General features: G+C 42.8%; 2 protein-coding genes across 4 annotated transcripts in view; both read left to right on the plus strand.

Annotated features, from left to right (window-relative positions):
* The first annotated feature begins 592 nt into the window (after positions 1-592).
* Positions 593-2,112, plus strand: LOC107129719 (tyrosine-protein phosphatase non-receptor type 11-like). The gene has a single exon (XM_045392412.2). The coding sequence runs from the start codon at positions 943-945 to the stop codon at positions 1,792-1,794; it is 852 nt and encodes a 283-aa protein (XP_045248347.2). The 5' UTR covers positions 593-942; the 3' UTR covers positions 1,795-2,112.
* Positions 2,113-19,278: 17,166 nt separating this feature from the next.
* TMEM150C (transmembrane protein 150C) overlaps positions 19,279-21,719 on the plus strand; it is an 87,904-nt gene continuing 85,463 nt past the window's right edge. For 2 of the 3 annotated variants that reach the window (XM_005554935.4, XM_074039826.1), the window contains exon 1: positions 19,279-19,369. In XM_005554935.4, the coding sequence (XP_005554992.1) occupies positions 19,290-19,369 (80 nt within the window). In that variant the 5' untranslated portion in view covers positions 19,279-19,289. Of the gene's footprint in view, positions 19,370-19,540; positions 19,638-21,719 lie in introns of those variants that run through there. The other variant, XM_005554936.5, reaches the window with a different exon arrangement.

The following is a 21,719-nucleotide window of genomic DNA, read 5'->3' on the forward strand; positions in this document are numbered from 1 at the left end:
AATGTAAAAAGCTTTAAAAATAATGATAACAATCAGTCTTGGTGGGGTGTAGAGAAACTAGTATTTTCATATATTGCTGGTAGTGGTACAAATTGTTACCACCTTTTTAGAAAGATATCTGAAAATATATATGAACACTAAAAATATTTACCTTTGGCTGGGCGTGGTGGCTCATGCCTGTAACCCCAGCACTTTGGGAGACCAAGGCAGGCAGATCACTTGAGGTCAGGATCACTGGCCAACATGGTGAAACCCCATCTCTACTAAAAATACAAAAATTAGCTGGGTGTGGTGGCTATAATCCCAGCGCCTGTAACCCCAGCTACTCAGGAGGCTGAGGCATGGCATGAGAATTGCTTGAACCTGGGACGTAAAGGTTGCAGTGAGCCGAGATTATGCCACTGCACTCCAGCCTGGGCGACAGAGCGAGACTCCGTCCCCCTAAAAAAGAAAAATATCTACCTTTTGAATCAGAATCTCACATTTAGGAATTTTTTCGGAAATAAATGATTTTTGAATAAATGATTCGCTGTCAGGAACTGAAATACAACACTGGTGGAGGAGAACGGTTTGATTATTTGACAGATCTTGCGGAACATTACAAGAAGAATCCTATGGTGGAAACATTGGGTACAGTACTACAACTCAAGCAGCCCCTTAACATGACTTGTATAAATGCTGCTGAAATAGAAAGCAGAGTTCGAGAACTAAGCAAATTAGCTGAGACCACAGATAAAGTCAAACAAGGCTTTTGGAAAGAATTTCAGACACTGCAACAACAGGAGTGCAAACTTCTTTACAGCTGAAAAGAGGGTTAAAGGTAAGAAAACAAAAACAAAAATAGATATTAAAAACATCCTGCCCTTTGATCATACCCGGGTTGTTGTTCTTGACGGTGATCCCAATGAGCCTGTTTCAGATTACATCAATGCAAATATCATCATGCCTGAATTTGAAACCAAGTGCAACAATTCGAAGCCCAAAAAGAGTTACACTGCCACACAAGGCTGCCTGCAAAACACAGTGAGTGACTTTTGGTGGATGGTGTTCCAAGAAAACTCCAGAGTGATTATCATGACAATGAAAGAAGTGGAGAGAGGAAAGAGTAAACGTGTCAAATACTGGCCTGATGAGTATGCTCTAAAAGAATATGGCGTCATGCCTGTTAGGAACATCAAAGAAAGCACCACTCATGACTATACGCTAAGAGAACTTAAACTTTCAAAAGTTGGACAAGGGAATATGGAGAGAACAGTCTGGCAATACCACTTTCGGACCTGGCCGGATCACGGAGTGCTCAGCAGCCCCGGGGGCGTGCTGGACCTCCTGGAGAAGGTGCACCATAAGCAGGAGAGCATCATGGATGCAGGGCCGGTCGTGGTGCACTGCAGTGCTGGAATTGGCCGGACAGGGACTTTCATTGTGATCGATAGTCTTATCGACATCATCAGAGATGAAGGTGTTGACTGCAACATTGATGTTCCCCAAACCATCCAGATGGTGTGGTCCAAGAGGTCAGGGATGGTCCAGACAGAAGCACGGTACCGATTTATCTATATGGCAGTCCAGCGTTATATTGAAACACTACAGCGCAGGATTGAACAAAAGCAGAAAAGCAAGAGGAAAGGGAACGAATATACGAATATTAAGTATTCTCTAGCAGACCAGACGAGTGGAGACCAGAACCCCCTCCTGCCTTGTACTCCAATGCCACCCTGTGCAGAAATGAGAAAAGACAGGGCTAGAATCTATGAAAACGTGGGCCTGATGCAACAGCAGAAAAGTTTCAGATGAGAAAACCTACCAAAACTTCAGCACAGAAATAGATGTGGACTTTCACCCTCTCCCTAGAAAGATCAAGAACAGACAGAAAAAAGTTGATGTGAAGACAGAATTTGGATTTGGAAGGCTTGCATTGTGGTTGACTACTTTTTGATAAGCAAAATTTGAAACCATTTAAAGACCACTGTATTTTAACTCAACAATACCTGCTTCCCAATTACTCATTTCCTCAGATAAGAAGAAATCATCTCCACAATGTAGACAACATTGTATTTTATAGAATTTCATTTTAAAGTGAGGAAGCAGTTAAATTGTGCACTATATTTTGCAGATTATGGGGATTCAAATTCTAGTTATAGGCTTTTTTTTCTTTTTATAACCTTAACCAGTTTAATTTTTTTTCCTCATTGTGGGGGATGATAAGAAGAAGAAAAGATTTGGGAAAATTAAGTATCAACATCCTAGAAAAGTGAGAACAATCTCATTTACCATCATGTATCCAGTAGTTGATAATTCATTTTGATGGCTTCTCTTTTTGGCCAAATGAGAATTAGGCCAGTGCCTGAGACTGTCAGAAGCTGACTGTTCTACCTTTGCATTGGCATTAAATAGTCATAGAAAAAGAATCACAGATATTTATGAATTAAGAGGTGTAGCTTTTTTTTTCCCCAGCCGATAGTTTAGCTGTTGACTGAGAAGGTTGTGGTGGGAAAACATTTGCCATATTTTCTTTGCATTTGAGTAATTGTCTTGTACTTAGAAAAAAGGCATCTATGAATGACCAGTGTTTTTGGTTGTCAAATGTTGCCAACAAGCTTACCCCAAAACTTTATTGGCTTAAAAAATGCCCCACCCCCAACTGTTCTTCAGGCTGAGCTGGGCTCAGCTGGGCTCAGCTGGGCTGTTCTTCTACCAACCGGCAGGTGGCCACTCATGTGGTCAGCAGGTCGGTGGAGAGACTGGGGTGGCTGGGCTTCTCTCTCTGCCTGCACTCCTGCATCTGTCCTTCTCTGTGTAATCTCTCTAAGTGGCCTTGCTGGCAGGGTAGCTAGACCTCTCACATGCAGCTCAGAGTTCCCAAGAGCTTGAAAGAAGTGGCCAGGCCTTCTGAAGGCTTAAGTCCAGAATTGTCGCAGCATCCTTTCTACTGCCCTCTATTGATGATGATGATGATGATGATGATGATGATGATGATTTTTTCTAATCAGAAGAGAGCTGGAGTATTACCTCTACTTACTAAACAAGTTATAAGCCCAGCCCAGATTCAAGAAAAGGGTGTGAAGTGGAGGTGCAGTTAATGGGGGGGCCACTAGTCTAACAGACGGTCACAACCCCTGCCATGGAAAACCAAGGATATTAGCAAAAGTAGAAGTTGCTAGTGACCTTGGGAAGCTGAAGCTGTTTACAGTAGCTGGGACAAGTTGAAAGTCAGACTAAGAAATAAAGAGAGGGCCTTCAAGAAGCTTCCTGAATGATTTCTGCCAGCCCTGAGCCTATTTTTAGAACCAGCATTTGGGGAAACTGATTTTGTGAGGATGGATATGTTTAGGGACACAGGGCTTTTGAAAGCAGCACCACCTGACTGGGGCACCCCCAGACTTGGGAAATGTGACTCTTTTAATGCCACTGGCTTTTAGTCAGGCCACAGTGAGAAGGAACAGCCCTAACAGGCCTCCAGTTGGGTTGAATGAACTCATTTTTGTTTTAGCCAACCGGTAAGATTTGCTAATGTTCTACCTTAAGAGCCTTCTCCAAAGACATCCCTCTTTGTCTCATGTGTTGAAACATCATTCAGTGTGGATATTTCAATGAAAATATCATTGGTTGACTTTTGTAATGGTAACAGTAATAAAATCTTTGCCGTGAAGTTAGGGTCTCTTTGGATTCTTCTGACTTTGGCTGCTGCAAGGAAGGCCGAGATCCAACCCTGATAGTATTTCCTTTCTGAGGTCTCTCAGTCCCTTGAGACCCTGAGGTAGTTTGGCTGCCATTCTCACAGAAAAAATGTATATTAGACCCCACCCCCACCCCCAATATTCATTGAACATTGAATTGCTTCAGAACACAGGTTGACCTGAAGGTATTGCCTTATTAGGGAAGTGTCATGACTGCTGTCTTCTAGTCAAATTTGTAAAGAAAAAGATTCCAGTTCAGTATTTGTAGCAAGAAGCTTGAATCCTGTTCTTTTTATTGCATTGTGACATTGACTCATTCTCCATTTTGCTTTGGTTTTGTCTTGACTTGACTTTGCGGGTAAAGTCTTTCACCAGCACACAAGAGTTTGATTGTACAAATATATCTCCTGCATTAACATCTCTGCCTGTTGCTTAAGATCAATTGTTTTTATACTCAGAATGGAAATACCTGATCTTGGCTAGCTTTGTTTGTTACATTGATTTCATTTAGATTTCCCTCCACAAGGTCAGCAAACTATCACGTTCTTGTGTAAACTCAGGCCAAGGCCAGAGTTATCATAGTCCCTAGGCTGCTAAGGCTTATCGTGTGTTTGGTAAAAGGTGATTGCAGGTTCTCAGATGAGGTTACTTTAAATGGGATAGAATCAGGCAGAGTGACTGGGATGATGGAGAAAGCTCAAGCTGCAGGTTTTAAAAAAAGTTGTAGAAATGAATAGTTCCAAAGACGTGGTTTCTGAGGAAGTCAGAGAACCGAGGGCCAGAGCAGTCCTTAATGGGTGAATCAGGTTATTTGGAAAGTCGGTGTGACAGACACATGGATGCCATCTACTTCTAGGTTGCTAGTAGGTATTAAATACGCACAATATTCCACAGCTCACTGAGAATTTTAAAATTATAAGCAAAGGATTTTATATTTTGGGGTGAAAGAGTTATCTGGCACGTGGTATTGGGGTTTTTTAAAAAAGCTACATTTCACAGTGTTAATAACTTTTTAAAAAAAATAACTAAAAGGCACTTCATGTCTAGTGTGTGGCCTTTCTGAAACTTATGGTCATCTCTCCCACTGAAATCAAGGTCTTTTCAAATGTGGCTAAATGGGGATGAGAAAACATGGGTAGGACTTTCTTGGTGTGTGTGCATTCTTTAAAGAGCCCAGTTGCTTCAGGGAAACAGCTAAGAAAATGGTCAAGATTATTTTTAGAGGTTATTTTATTGGGGATTTTAAGAACTAATGACATCTTGAGTTATTTTTAGTTCAGGGGGATGTGGAAAGGCTTGCAATTATGAAGTGTTTTGTTGTAACCTAGTATCCATAAGGGAAACTTAAGACTGTAGACATAACTACAAAGCCAGTGCAGCTTTTGGTTTCTGTATGTGGTTGGGGGAATCAAGTTTTACATTTGGCAAGCACATGGCCTCCCTGATGTCACGATGCCTTGGTTAGGATCTGTATTTACTCTCAATTTTGTTGAAATCTTTTTTCCTTCTTCCTCTTGGAAAGTTCCAAAATACAGTTTATTGGATCATTCATCACTAAAAATGTGTTCCTTTTTCACTACAGGCAGTTCACACAAGGCAAAAACTATTAAACAGTTGGTTTTAGTGTGTCGTATAACTTTGCTGTATATTAAACTAATTTTGACAGGTTTTCATCCTAAGCCTCAAATCGTGTAATTAATAATTTGCCTGTTTATTTATGACCTAATTGTGATTCTTTTATTAATAAAAGCTAATGGGAAAAGGATCCCTGATTAATAAATAAATAAATAATAAATAAACCATACACACGTAAGAGTGTGTGTGTGTGTGTGTGTGTGTATATATGTATATACTATACATCGTTACATTGTTAATAGTGGCAAAAAACGGAAACAGGTATTTACCAGTAGGGCTATGGCTAAATAAATTGTGACACAACCAAATTATGGAATATTATTCAGCTGGTAGAAATGACTGCTCAGCTCATTTTTTGAGGCCCCGATACCAAAACCAGACAGAAACATCAGAAGAAAAGAAAACTACAGACTGGTATTTCTTAGGAATATAGATAAAAAAATCTTCAACAACATGTTAGCAATCCAAGTCCAGCAGTATATTGAAAAGATTATACATCATGACCAACCAGAATTTATTCCAGGAATGCAAAATTGATTTAACGTCTGAAAATCAATCCATGTAACACATGAAATTAACCCATTTATGCCTGAAGTTGCAATTTTTTTAATTTTTGCAATCAGACCTTGGCAATGACCTTAAGCAGTAGGATATAAATAACTCCCACATGCTTAGGGTTCCAATAATGGAACACCAGGCATCAGTAGGCTAATAGAATTAAGGACAAAAGTATGATCATCTCAATAAACACAGAAGAAAGAATTGACAAAATCCAACACTGCTTCATGACAAAAGCACTCAACAACTAGACTAGAAGAGTATTTGTGAAACTTGATAAAGGCCACCTACAAAAATCCCCACGGCTAACATAATATTCAATGATGAAAGGCTGAATGCTTCCCCCCAAGATCAGGAACAAAATAAAGATGTCCATTCTTGTCACTTCTATTCAACATTGTGCTGGAGGTTCTAGCCAGGGCAGTTAGGCAAGAAAAAGAAGTATCAGCATCCAAATTGAAAAAGGAAGGTGTAAAACTATCTCTATTTGCAGATGACATAATCCTGAATATAGGAAATCTTAGGGAATGCACGCTCACACACACAATACCAGAACTAACGAATAAGTTTAGCAAAATTGCAGGTTGCAAGATCAACATACAAAATCAATTGTGTTTCTGGCCAGGCACAGTGCCTCACGCCTGCAATCCCAGCACTTTGGGAGGCTGAGGTGGGCGGATCACTTGAGGTCAGGAGTTCGAGACCAGCCTGGCCAACATGGCAGAACCCTGTCTCTACTAAAAATACAAAAATTAGCCAGGCGTGGTGGTACACACCTGTAGTCCCAACTACTGAGGCAGGAGAATCTCTTGAACCTGAGAGGTGGAGGTTGCAGTGAGCCGAGATTGTGCCACTGCGCTCTACCTTGGGCGACAGAGTGAATAAGACTCTGTCTCAAAGAAAAAAAAAAAATTCAATTGTGTTTCTATACACTAGCAACAAACAATCTGAAAACAAAATTATAAAAAACGATGTATTTATAATAGCATCAAAAATAATAAAATACTTAGGAATAAATTTAACAAAACAAGTGCAAAACTTATATCTGAAAACTTCAAAACATTGTTGAAAGAAATTAAAGAAGACTTAGATAAACGGAAAAAAATTTCATGTTCATGAATTGGAAGACAAATATTGTTAAGATGGCAATATTCAATACAATCCCTAGCAAAACAACAGCTAGCTCCTTTGCCAAAACTGACAAGTTGATTTAATAATTCATATGTAAATGGGAGGGACACAGAATAATCAAAATAATTTTGAAAGAGAATAAAGTCAGAGAATGTCTTAGTCTGTTTTGTGCTGCTATAACAGGGTAGCACATGCTGGGTATTCTGTGAACAGAAATTTATTGGTTCACTGTTCTGGAGGCTAGGAAGCCCAAGATCAAGGAGCCAGCATCTGACAAGGGCCTTCTTGCTGCATCATCCTATGGCAGAAGGGCAAAGAGAGGGCAAGAGGGGCAAAAAGATGGGACAGAAAAAGAGTGCAAAAGCGAGCAAGAGAGAAAGAGTGCATGTGAGCAGGAGAGCAAGAGGGGCAGAGCCCTCTTAGCCTAATCACCTACCATTAGGCCCTACCTCCCAACAATGCTGGGTTGGGGATTAAGTTTCTAATACATGCTCTTTCAGGGACACATTCAAACCATAGTGGAGGACACAGACCTCCTAATTTTAAAACTTACCACATTTATCAAGGCAGTGTGGTGCTGGCATAAGGTAAACAGATAAATCACAGAATAGAATTGAGAGTCCAGACACAAACCCTCACATTTATGGTCAATTGATTGTCAACAAGGGTGCCAAGACAGTCCAATGGGGAAAGGAAAATCTTTTCAACAAATGGTGCTGAGCCAACTGGATAACTTCATGCAAAAGAATAAATTTGCACCCTTTCCTCATGTCCTACACAAAAAATAACCTAAAATGGATCAAAGGCCTAAACGTAAGAGTTAAAACTATAAAACTCTTGGAAGAAAGTATAGGAGTAAATCTGGCGGCCTTAGGTTAGGCAAAGTCTTCTTAGATATGACACCAAAGACATTAGCAACAAAAGAAAAAATGTAGCTAATTTGGACTTCATCAAAATAAAAAACTTCTGTACTTTAAAGGATATCATTACAAAAGTGAAAAGACAACCAGAATAATAGGCTGTCATACATACATACATACATACTTATTTATTTATTTATTTATTTATTTTGAGTCAGCGTCTCACTCTGTCACCCAGGCTGGAGTGCAGTGACCCAATCTCAGCTCACTGCAACCTCCGCCTCCCGGGTTCAAGTGATTCTCCTGCCTCAGCCTCCTGAGTAGCTGGGACTACAGGCGCCCGCCACCATGCCCGGCTAATTTTTTTGTATTTTTAGTAGAGACGGGGTTTCACCGTGTGAGCCAGGATGGTCTCGATCTCCTGACCTCGTGATCTGCCTACCTCGGCCTCCTAAAGTGCTGGGATTACAGGCGTGAGCCACCTCGCCTGGCCAGGTTGTCATGTATTTAATAAGAGACTTGTATGAAGAACCATCAGAACTCAATAGTCAAAAGATAACTCAATTAAAAATGGGCAAAAAATCTGAGTAAACTTTTCTTCAAAGAAGATATATGAATGGCCAGTAAGCACATGAAAAGGTGTTCAGTATCATAGCCCTCAGGAAAATGCAAATCAAAACCACAATGAGATACCACTTCACTCATTAGTATGGCTATAATTTAAAAAAGACTTAATGGACAATCACAATTGTTGGCAACTATATGGAGAAATAGAAATTCTCATACACTGCTGATGTTAATTTAAAATGGAGCCTCCAGGACAGTGAGCCAATAAATTTCTATTCACAGAATACCCAGTCTGTGCTATTCTGTTAGAGCAGCACAAAACGGACTAAGACATTCTCTGACTTTGGCAATTCTTCAAAAGGTTAAATATAGGGTTCTTGAATGACCCAAAAATTTCACTACTATATATATAACCAAAAGAAATGAAAATGTATATCCACATGAAAACATGTACATGAATGTTCACAGCAGCATTATTTCTAATAGTCAAATGACGGAAACAACTCACGTGTCTACCAACAGATGAATGGATAAACAAAACGTGGTACATTCTTTCAATAGACTCTACTATTTGGCAAGAAAGCAATTAAGTACTGATGCATGCTACAATGTGCATGAATAAGTTAAAGAATCCAGAAACAAAAGATCATATATCATACAATTCTATTTATATGAAATATTAAGAATGGGAAAATCCATGGATACAAAAATTAGTTTAGTGGTTGTCCCTTGCAACCTTAATCTACTTTGGGGGGAAGCGGGAAATAATGGGTATAGCATAACAGGACTGATAATAGGTATAGAATTTCTTTTTGAGGCAATGAAAATGTTCTAAAATTGATAGGGGTCATAATTGCCCAGTTGTGTACATATACTAAATATCATTGAATATACCATTAAATGGTATATTGTATGGTATATGAATTATATCTTAATAAAGCTGTGATTTTTTAAAAATAAATGAGTTAAATTTCTATGTATTGACTTGGAGGGATGTCCATGGTATACTTTTAAGACAGAAAAGAGAGTTCTATAGTAATATACATACCGTAATCCCACTTTTTGTTTTAAAATGTGAATATATATATGTACGTGAACAAATTTTCAAAGGATGCATACCAGACTGTTTGTTCACACTGGAAGTAGGAAGGAAGGGGGAGGCAGCAAGGGGAGATTATTAACTTTTTATTAGACATATTTGGATTTTTTTCACTTTTTTTTTTTTGAGACAGAGTCTTACTCTGTCACCCGAGTCATCTTGGCTTGCTGCAAACTCCGCTTCCTGGGTTCAAGTGAATCTCATGCCTCAGCCTCCTGGGTAGCTGGGATTACAGGCACGTGCCACCACGCCCAGCTTATTTTTGTAGTTTTTGGTAAAGAAGGGGTTTCACCGTATTGGTCAGGCTGGTCTCGAACTCCTGACCTCAAGTGATCCACCTGCCTCGGCCTTCCAAAGTGCTGAGATTACAGGTGTAAGCCACCACACCTGGCCTTTTCACTATTTTTTTAGAAAAAAACTTTAGGAAGTTGATTAATTTATAAAAGTTTTGGTATACTTGTTGAAAATAAATGCCTTTGGCCGGGAGCGGTGGCTCAAGCCTGTAATCCCAGCACTTTGGGAGGCCAAGATGGGTGGATCACGAGGTCAGGAGATCGAGACCATCCTGGCTAACACGGTGAAACCCCATCTCTACTAAAAAATACAAAAAACTAGCCGGGTGAGGTGGCGGGCGCCTGTAGTCCCAGCTACTCAGGAGAATGGCGTGAACCCGGGAGGCGGAGCTTGCAGTGAGCTGAGATCTGGCCACTGCACTCCAGCCTGGGCGACAGAGCAAGACTCCGTCTCAAAAAAAAAAAAAAAAAAAAAAAGAAAATAAATGCCTTTGACCAAAGATATTTAAAACCCAAGAAAGGATCCACCAGCATTCATGTAAGATTGTAACAACCGAATTTCTCCCTGTGAGTGACATTCATACAAGGTAACTCTGTTGCTTCCTACAGTTGCAAACACTAATGGATCTCCTTTTTTACCGTGCCAGTTAAACTGAACTCCAAACAATGGTTGGTTATGATGTTCCTCGAGATTGTTTATATATTTGAAAGAATATTTGCATTTCTTTGACTTCCATTTTCCCTTTCCCCAGCTTTTCCTTTCAGTTGCCTTTGGTGTGTTTGTAGGTGGATCAGGGCATTCAGTGTTTGTTAACACTTTCTATACTGACGGCGTCATCATTCTCATCTCCAAAGAGGTCCAGGTTGCTGTTCCGTCACTGCTTAGCTTCTCAGTTTCACTTTTTAATTGGGCATGTAGGATATGTATTTTTTAAAAGTGAAATAAAGAAAGAAAATCAAATCATTGAAAAAGAGAGTGGGGACAGAAAGAAAGGGAGATTGGAGCAGGGGAGAGAGTGGAGGCTGAGGGAAGGAAGTAGGGCAATTAAGCATACTAAAGGTGACCAGGACTTGCCCTAAAAGAGTAGAAATAAAAAGCAGACAGACTCCCAGGATGCTGTAAAAGTACGATTAAGAAATAGGACTTAATTCCTGAGTGAAGATGAGATGGTTTGAAGAGAAAAGGAGTTGTTGCTAACTCCCAGATTTCAGGCTGGTCTATGAATAAGGAGGCTTCCTAGAGTGTGGTTTTGAATTGGAGGTGCTGGCTGGCTGATCACATAAAGACACAGGATGGATGAGTGGTTTGCAAAGAGATACCATTAGACGGAGGGAGAGACCAGTGGTAGAAGAGACAGGACCACACGTAGGATGCTGAGGACCACGTCTGCACAAGAGGAGCTTCTTGTGAAGGAATATGTGAGAAGCAGAGAGGAAGAAGGATATCCAGGAGATTGCAATGACATCCCAGGAACAAAAGGATGGGTGAGTTTCGAGGAGGACAACAAGGAGTCTGCAGCAGTTAGCTGAACTTGTGACCAAACGGTCATTCACTGTAAAGCTACAAGGAGCATTTTTGACAGAGGAGGTGTGGAATTGAAAGACTAGTGGGGGCTGAAAGTAAAGCAAGGACTGAAAGTAAAGGGGAGGTAGCAAGTGAAAACTATACTTTTGAGAATGTTCTCATCGAAGGGAATGGAAGTGATGAAATTGGAGCTTGATTAAAAAGGCAGAATCTACGGAAGGTGTTTTTAGGATGGAGGAAATACCCATATGTTTGTAGGCTAAGTGGAATGACCACTTGAGAGGGAGGGATCAGGTACCAAAAGAGAGAGTATTAGGAGACGACAGAATGAAGAATAACAGCTGATAGAGTTTGGCTTGGGAATAAACGCTTCTTCTTTATTCTTCTAAGAGGGTGGAGAGAGAAAAAGAGATGAAAAAAAGACACTTTTTGGTGGAGAGAAGTTGAGAATATTTTCCAAGAGCCCCCAATCAGGGATGATATTTAAAATATGTAACAACCAGTGCAGAAAAGACACCAGCCTGTCAGACACTGGCTGCCCACCTCAGCAGATCCAGGAGGCCTCCTTCTCCATTTGCTGTTAACTCTTTAGTTGCCGGATCATAGCAAGGTCTCAGGGTAAAGACTGGGCAGTTGAGCGGCAGACAGCAGAGTGGGACAATAAAACAATCAGGCTGAAGCAAGAGCACTTGCTTAGAACTTTAAAAAACTGAATAAGAATTACTAAAAGTCCTCAAAAAAAGATATCATACTGCAAAATAATTAGTAATCAGCTCTCTAATTTAGGAGGTTTTTTTAAATCAATAGAGAATGGATGACTTCCATAAGCTTAATGCATGTTGGCAAAAAGTCCAAAGAGGGGACTGATTAAAATCAAAATTGCTTGCTCTTTTGGCTTATTCTCTTGTAGCAGACAAGAATCTCCTAGCTAAAATAGGGAAAATGGAGTAAGATAGGGAAATTTTCAGAACACAGGATCTGGTTTTCATTTGCAGCTCTCCCTCTGAACACCAGTCGCAGATGGCTTTGCAACTCTGTTTCTCACCGAAGGAGGATGGCAGGAGTGATACAGGAATTCAGAGAATAAAGGAAAATGCTCCGGAATTCCCAGATCACAATTGCCAAGTGCATAATATGGAAACTGCCACCAAGGTAACATGTCACCTCCAAAGGAAGGCATCACTGTGCTTGTCAGTACCTCATTTTGGAAATACTTCTTCCTTATCATTCCAAACCACTGCAGCGATCTCACGCCAGATATGCTGGTCTGACGGCTGCTCACCTGTGGAACGGTCTGAAAACTTTGTCCTTGATCTGTGGTGTGCTGTAGCCTTTCCAAATAGAATTTTCTTACGGAAAGAGGCCTTGACAATCATCTTATCCAGGCCCTTTAGAGATGAGGAAACTACAGCAGATGCTTATTTAATAGAAGGTTAAGTAACATATAGATTCCTGACTCTTTTAATCCAGTATCCTTATTTCTAACTTAGTTGTTGGAAAGCTTAAACTATAATTTATATACATACAAAGGGAATTTCTTGACACATATGACATGCTAATAATTCAGGTAAGATGCCAGAATGAGACATCCTCAGAGGTTTTAAGATATAATATGGAGTGCATTGTATTTGAATGAATAGCTGATATGCTGACCCAGCTGGGCTCATGGGTACAGTCAGAATGCAGCTGTATTCTCTTCCATTACATCTGCTCTATGGGGCCTGTTTTCCTGTCCTTCAGATGACTGAATACACAGGCCCTGTGACATTTTAGGCTACTCCCAAATAATTAAAAGACCTCTGATTACTTTTAGCCAAAAATATACTCTCATTTCAGTAATTAATATGCATAGTACAGGTCGAGCGTGGTGGCTCATGCCTGTAATCCCAACACTTTGGGAGGTCAAAGTGTGCGGATCACTTGAAGTCAGGAGTTTGAGACCAGCCTGGCCAACATGGTGAAACCTCATCTCTACCAAAAATATTAAAAATTAACTGGGCATGATGGCACACACCTGTGATCCCAGCGATTTGGGAGGCTGAGGTTGGAGGATCACTTGAACCGGGAGGCAGAGGTTGTGGTCAACAGAGATTGTGCCACTGCACTCCAGCCTGGGTGATAGAGTGAGACTCCGTCTCAAAACAAGGGAAAAAAAAGGTTGTTAGAAGAGATAAGATACAGGCATACCTTGGAGATATTATAGGTTCGATTCCAAACTACTGTAATAAGGAGAATATTTCAATAAAGCAAGTGTCTCTCTATCTCTCACACACGCACAAATATATATGCATAGTACAATTTTAGCCAGAAATTCATTTTTAGGTATGTACCCAAAGGAATATAAATCATTCTACCATAAAAACACATGGACCTGTAGGTTCATTGCAGCACTATTCACAATAGCAAAGTCAGGGAATCAACCTAAATGCCCATCAACAGTAGACTGGGATGGGCATGGCGGCTCAAGCCTATAATCCCAGCATTTTGGGAGGCCGAGGCAAGCGGATCACTTGAGCTCAGGAGTTTGAGACCAGCCTGGCCAACGTGGCGAAACCCTGTCTCTACTAACAGCACAAAAAATTAGCTGGGCATGGTGGTGCACGCCTGTAATCCCAGCAACACAACAGGCTGAGGCAGTGCTTGAACCCAGGAGGCGGAGGTAGTGGTGAGCCAAGATTGTGCCACTGCACTCCAGCCTGGGCGACAGAGTGAAACTGTCTCAAAAAAAAAAAAAAAAAAAAAGAAAAGAAAAAGAAAAAAAATAGACTGGATAAAGAAAATACGGTACATATACACCATGGAATATTATGCAGCCATAAAAAAGAATAAGATCATGTCCTTTGCAGCAACATAGGTGGAGCTGGAGGCCATAATCCTAAACAAATTAACGCAAGAACAGAAAACCAGACACCGCATATTCTCACTTAGAAGTGTAAGCTAAACATTGAATACACATAGACAGAAAGAAGTGAACAACAGACATGGAGCCTACTTGAGTGTGGCAGGTGCGAGGAGGGACAGGATTGAAAAACTCCCTATTGAATACTATGCTTTTACCTGGGTGACAAAATAATCTGTACATCAAACCCCTGTGACACACCGTTTACCTATATAACAAACCTGCATGTGTACCCCTGAACCTAGAAGTGTTTTTAAAAATGTGTGGTACAGTAAAATAATCTTAAAAATTCCACACTTCAGTGGGAAAAGGTGAGTAATGGTAGGCTTCCTGTGTTCTCCTTCCAGCCTAGTGCTTCCACCTCTTTCTACTCTCACTGGCTACCCGGTTCCTCCAGGATGGAAGAGGGGAAGAAAGAGCTGAGGAGTCGGAAAGGTGTTGGATGGCTCTGGCTACCATGGCTACCTCTGGCCATGGCAGATGTTTCCAGCTGACGGTTTCTCTTATGAGCCCTGTGGTGGGTTTGTTGGACATCACTTACCACAGCCACCCTGCTGGGGAGCTTCTTACCACCCATTCATCCCCTTGGCATGAGCAGGTTCATTTTGCCTTTGCTTCGTTGCTTTAGAGTTTTACCCTGGACCCTGAACATTTGGAGGCAAACCTCTGGCCTCTTGCTGCAGAGACCCCTGCCTTTCCAAGCAATCCTCTTGGGTACAATCAAGGCCAATCCTGCCCTGAGTCACTCTCTTAGACTTGTCTTCTGTGAGAGTAAATTACTTCCCTGACCACAGTCTCTACCTGATATTCAGGCCACTTTTGCTAACTCTGGTCCTTTAGGTTTCTCAGGCATGAGCCAGGCACCAGTCCGTGGTACTCCCCAAACTGCAGGGGACATCCACGGAGCTCTCCAAGAGGTCTTCCTGAAGTCTTTCTCACCAGACTTAAGGTGAGAGAAAAACCCCGTTCCCCTCCCTGTGGTAAGTGCAGAGAAAGGACCTCTTAGAATGCCTATGACAGGGTAAACGAGAAATTCAGGAACACTCCTTTGGAAATCCTACATAGTAGTCCAGAACTTTGTTTGGAATGTGAGTGTGGTTGACAACTATTATCTGAGCCCTCTCTCAAAATGGGACTAAAATAAAGGCTTCCATTTAACATCCTGTGACCAGATGTATTCTCACGATCATTCCAATTGCTCTTACAAGGTTTTGTGTAATAGACAGTTTTGATAACAATAAAATGCCATTCCAATGATGGAGTCTCACTCTGTCCCCAGGTTGGAGTACAGTGGTGTGATCTCGGCCCACTGCAACCTCCCACTCCCTGGTTCAAGCGATTCTCCTGCCTCAGCCTCCTGAGTAGCTGGGATTACAGGCATGCACCATCACACCCAGCTAATTTTTTGTATTTTTAGTGGAGACAGGTTTCACCATGTTGGCTAGGATGGTCTCGATCTTCTGACCTCGTGATCCGCCTGCCTCAGCCTCCCAAAGTGCTGGGATTACAGGTGTGAGCCACCGCGCCCTGCTGACTTTATTGTTTATCAGAGACTACTTGGATTACCAGTTGTTGGATAAGGTTTGACAATAACTTTGTTATACAGAGATTTTTATTATAACGAGAGTCATTGCAATTGGACCAGCAGCAGGGATTTACAGAATCCCTGAGAGCGTTATTTATGAGCTGTGCTTCTCAATTCTGTTTTTTCAAATGAATTAGGGAAGTGATTTGAATCATAAAACAACAAAAACAAATTGACTGCCCAAGAGAAAGAAAATGAGCAAGAATATAAAATTTCTTTGTAATTCTAAATGTTGTGTAGTGGTTTCAGTTAGATGATAAATTCATTTATATCAGGAAAAACTACTCCCCTCCTCCCAACTCAGATAGATGGATGTTTGTGTTGTTCACCACAGTTAGGACATCAACCCTGTAGAACAACACGGTGTCGAAATCAGGATGCCTCATTGTGGTTCTGTAGAATGTTGATGTCTCTGAGTGTGAATCTCCATTTGACACAAAATTTTACAAAGTTTGTGGCTGGCAACTCTTTCTGGGGCTTACACTCTATTTCTTTAATGCCCCAGTCTCTAACTCTGTGCTTGGCTCTTTCCTCACAGCCGGAATCATTTTGGAACATATCAACAGATTATTTAAAGGTACAAAATGAACATTTGTATGTATTTTTTAAAAAGACAGCCAGTTGTGATCAAACTCCTTACCATCGGTAGGACACACACGAGAGTTCTGAGATCAGAGGAAGAGAGTTCACATATGAGAAGGCAGAACCAAGCTCAGTGGTGTAGGGGTTCTTGGGAACAGGGGGAGTGCTGCAGGTGTTAGACAGAGAACCTGAATCCTTCACCACCAATAGCTATTCCAGAGACGGTCTTTGAATTGGAGGCGGAAGTGGACAGAACCTTTATTCAATGTCACATTTTACAATGGATCAATGTGACAACCTCCCAAGTGATGCCAAGGAACAGCACATCCTCCGAGAGCTAGCTTCCTATAAAAAGGAGTAAGAAGAGGATGTAGGAAGATCCTCACAAATATGTGCTTACCTCATCAACACAACAATTCCTAACTCTCACTCCCCAAATACTCAGGACCAAGCTGCCTTGGGGCCTTTACTGGTCTTTGTGAGGTAGAAGCAAGTGCTGGCTGGAAGCCTTCAGAGATTCATTTAAAATTCATCCCCCCAAAAAAATACTCAAAAGAAAAAAGAGACAACCAGTTCTGGAAAAGTATTTCAGTCTTACACCCATATGTGATTTAAAATATCCAAGGTCATATTGAGTACATGGTGGACAACAAATTTTAACAGATGGAATACCAAGAAAAAGGCACAGAGAAACCCGTGTTTTGCTTGTACTCTCGAAGCTTCACTCGAACTCTCATGACATTCACAGAATCTGCTTATAGCAACCAACTCTCCTTCATGGCCAGCATTTTAACATACAATTTCAGCTGGAAATATCACTGTCAGGAATGTAATTCATTCCTGACTTTTTGGGTTTATTTGGAGATGAAGGCGGCGGTGATTTAGTGGTGCTGAGGCATGGCACTGAGCCTGCGATCCTCACAAACTCAAGTTGGTTTTTTTTTTAGGAAACACAGGCCTGGCTCTAAATGAAAATGAAAATGTTGAAATAAATTAAACCTGGTGCAAAGGCTCTCAATCCTTCCACAAAAAAATGGGGGAGGGGAAAGTAAGGGCATTTTACAAATTGGGAGCCCTATTCCCAAGAAAGGCAGTGACATGGCATGGCCATGTCAGAATCACCTACAGTTCTTTGTCAGAATACCTATGTTCTGGTTTCCCCCACCATCACCTCCAATCAGGTTTTGACTCTGGGTCTGAGGTGAACCCAGGCATCTCTATTTTTTCTAAAGCCTCCACTGGTGATTCTGATGTAAAAACAGAATACCGCTTCTGTGTTTGAGGGACAGCTAATAATATTTGGCTGGATCTAGTTCCAAAAGAATGAATTGGAAGGTCTAGCTAGAGGACTCTTTCTATTATTGCAGAGAGAAATGAATGGCATGGGGACAGGGAGTAGACGTATTATCAGAGGTGGGGTTCATGGATGGGCCTCAAGCAATTCTTAACTTTGGGGGAGTCAGACCACTTTGAGGGTCTGATTCATGTGTAGTTACTCTCCTCAGAAAAATACTCATAAGCTAATCCCCAAAAAATAATAAATTCATTTATATCAGGAAAAACCACCCCCCACCCTCCAACTCAAATAGATGGATGTTTGTGCTGTTCACACAAACTGTTCCCACAAAATTGAGCATATACTTTCAAGAGAGTCTAGACTCTCTTGAAGTTTTTGCTTTTGCTGTTTTAATTGAATGGATAACTGTCTCACTCATTAAAATAAGGAAAACAAGAGAAGGCAAGATCCCTGGTCTCAGGAAGCTTACAGTCTAGTAGCCAGGAGAAAACAAGAAATCAATATACAGAAAAAACAACAACAAAAAAAATCAATATACACATAGTAGACGATAATCACAAGAATTGTGGGAAAGGGAGAGTTCTGGAACCGAACATTAATTGCAGAATTTGAACATGCCGAATTGGAGAAGATTCTTAGAAACACCTGGTTGGGCCTGGCGCGGTGGCTCACTCCTGTAATCCCAGCACTTTGGAAGGCTGAGGCGGGCGGAGCACTTGAGGCCAGGAGTTTTGAGACCAGCCTGGCCAACGTGGCGAAACCCCGCCTCTACTGAAAATACAAAAATTAATTGGGCATGGTGGCGGTCGTCTGTAATCCCAACTACTCAGGAGGCTGAGGCGACAGAATCGCTTGAACCCCAGAGGCAGAGGTTACAGTGAGCCGACATTGCGCCTCTACTCCAGCCTGGGCGACAGAGCAAGACTCCGTCAAAAAAAAAAAAAAAAAAAGGAAAAAGAAAAAAGGGAATGCCTACTTGGAGAGACAGCAGTTTAAAGGACACAAGTGTGGTACGGAAGCCCCCAGAAGAATGGAGGGCAGACTGACAAAGGCGGGTTGATAAAGGAGAGCCCCCTGTGGGAGGGGCCTGTGTTTGGAACCTAGGCTCATGATGAGCCTGAGATAAAAGTGGCATTGATCCATGCTGCTGCAAGAGGTCACTGACATGGTGCCATGGGGTCCCATGGTAGGTTGGGGGTCTGGGGTGGGGGAAGCTGTCAAAACGCTGATTAACATAGTTTATGACGGACTCAGACGAGACCCGGGGAGGAAAGCTGCAAGCTGGCGCTGGGAGGGCGGCCTTGGTGTCTGCTGTTCATTGCCAGGGTCAGAAGTTGGCTCTGTGTTTGTTCAACAGGATGGTAAAACAAAAACAAAACAAACAAACAAACAAAAAAACGCGGGACAGCGCTGAGTGGAGGAGAACTACATTCAGCCAATGGGCATGAAAACGAATTTTAGCTGCTTTGTGCAAAAACCCTAGGTGTGCGGACGAAAGGGAGCCAGGCAGAAGGTTACAACAGGTCAGGAATAAATAACCACCAGGCGGAGGATCCCAGATTCCGTCCTTCCTTTTGTTGGATGAGGAGTGCCAGGCAAACGCGTCCACAAAGGCTTCGGAAGGAAGCGGCTCGCCTGTCCACACCCGGCTCCTGCCCCGGGTGACTATTAGGGGCCCCGGGGGGTGGCATAAGCCTGAGACCCAGGGGATCAACTCTCCCCGAAGGCCTAGCAGCGGGGACCCCAGAATAAGTCGGGGGCGGGCCCCGGCGCGGCAGGAGGGGGCCGGGCGGGCGGGCGAGCAGATCCCACCCCTTCCTGAAGGAAGCGCCCTCCCCGCCGCGACTGCTGCCGCCGCCGCCACCGCCACCGCCACCGCCGCAGGTCACAGCCCCTCGAGGCGATAGCGGCCCCGCCGCACCAGAGCAGGTAGGCGCGGCGCCCCCTCCCCTGCCCGGGCCCGTCGCGCAGCCGGGGGCGTCCGGCCCGGCCCCGCGCGCAGCCCGCAGGCGGAGACCGGGGACGGCGGGGGCTGCAGCGCGGCTGGGGCGGCTGGGTCCGCCCGGCTGCGGGGCCCTGCTCGGCTGCGGCCCCCTCCCATAGCGTCCTGGGCGCGGGGCCTCGCGCTCGAGCCCTCCGCGGGCGCACGCTTCCCGGCGAGTCCCGGAGTCTGTGTCGGCTCTGCCCCGCGCGCTGCGAACGCCCGAGCCGGCGCGCCTTGGTCCCAGCAGCCGCAGTGCTGCCAGCCCGCTCGCCCGCTCGCCAGCTGCGTCCCCGGCCCCGGCCCCGGCCCCGTCCTTTGACAGGTGTCCCCACCCCATCATCTCGTTATTGGGTGGACTCGGGTGAGAAGCGACCCCAAGTTTGACCTCCCGGTCCCTGCACTTTGCCGTTAGCCAGGTCAGGCTGGCTCGGAAAGCAGGGGATCCGGGAAGGAGGCACTAACTTGCTTTGCCCTGTGTACCGCCCTCCACTCTAAATGCACAGTCTTCTTTCCTTTCCTGGGTGCACACTTGGGAAGAAATGGGAGTTTTGATTTTTCGGCGGGAGGCGGTGGTAGGTGGGTTACCTAGGCTCTTTGGTAATCCGCTGCAATGAAAAGTGATTAGCTTTGGGTTCTGGAGAGAGTCCTTGAGTGGTTTTCCCCTCCTTAAATGAATCAAATGGAGAATGAGAGGGTTTTCCCATTTTAAATTCATACTCCTTTTCTCTCTACTCATTCCTTTCCTCCACCCCTACCCCTGCAGCACTTTATGATGTCCCAAACATTTCACTGATCCTTTTGGTCAGATTTAATCCGGACACACCGCCTTTCACGGTCGGGCCAGGATTGTGACTGCATGTGGGAACATAGCTCAGGTAGAATGGAAGTGCATCTTCCCGAGTGAACCCATTCCGATGTCCTACATGCGAGGTCCTATTGGGGAACCAGATATACTAATGCCATGTTGAAAAATAAAACCAAACAGTTATTGGATCTAAAACAATAACAAAGCCTAAATGGCAAGATCAGTTTCTGCTTCTTTCTCTGCTTGAACCAAAGACATTTTAATAGTGCAGGGCTTTAACTCCATTCTGGGCAGCAGTTCATCGAAAGGATAGTTGAGTGTGGATGTATAAACTCCATCGTAGCAGTCATTAAACTGGCCTGCTTAAAGTTTTCTATCAAGGAAGAATTGTTAGGCTCATATATGTGACCTATCAAAGAATTTTAGTCTCAGCTCTCATGTATCAAATCCCAAACTTTTTCTTGTATGTGTTCTAGAGACTCCATATTTCCAGGATTAACTATAGTTGTCATCTATTAATGAGCTAGAAATGTGAGTTTAGTCTTCAAGGCATAAGCATAGGAATTTTAATGGTGCGTTCTTTATACATTATTTAATAAATGTTGCAAGTCCCCCAAGTTGGAAGCTTACAAACTGGACATGGTAAATAAAAGGGTAAAGAAGTTTTGCTAACAATAATGACTAGTTGATAGATGTTATGACATTCGCAAATATATTAACGTATTTGAAAAACACTTTAATGCATGTTTATTATAATCTGCCATTAGCTGAATGCAATCTGTTTGGATTATTTAAATCGGCATTTAAGTCTTCAGAGCAATTGCTTAATTCATGCATTTCTCACAAATGCCTTTTCCCTGTTGCTTTGTGGGGGGATAATTTGCTCTATGGAGTAATTTTTTTTTTTTTTTTTTTTTTGCGTGAACACAATAATGCGTTATATTTAGGCTTTGTTGTAGATCTACCACAATCATGTTCACAATGACCTTGCAGGGGTTTTTGTGCTCACCTTACCTGCTTTGCAGTTGTCAAGAGGGAAGGCCCTTTGCTTTACACTCTTGTCTATCTTCCTGCATTGTCTCCCTTGTGACCCACACCTCTTTAGTACAGTGGGTCAGATTAGCAAGGCAGCCTGGAGTCATGAGAGAGGAAAAACTAGCTGGCCCCTGCAATCTCAGCCATTTGGTTTCACTGTAATCTGGCCATTTGGGATCAGTTCAGT

Source organism: Macaca fascicularis, chromosome 5, assembly GCF_037993035.2.
Source record: "Macaca fascicularis isolate 582-1 chromosome 5, T2T-MFA8v1.1".
Classification (NCBI taxonomy): Eukaryota; Metazoa; Chordata; class Mammalia; order Primates; family Cercopithecidae; genus Macaca; species Macaca fascicularis.

Excerpts from the sequence above, each read along its gene's own strand:
- LOC107129719 (XM_045392412.2), top strand. The coding sequence starts at position 943 with ATGCCTGAATTTGAAACCAAGTGCAACAATTCGAAGCCCAAAAAGAGT.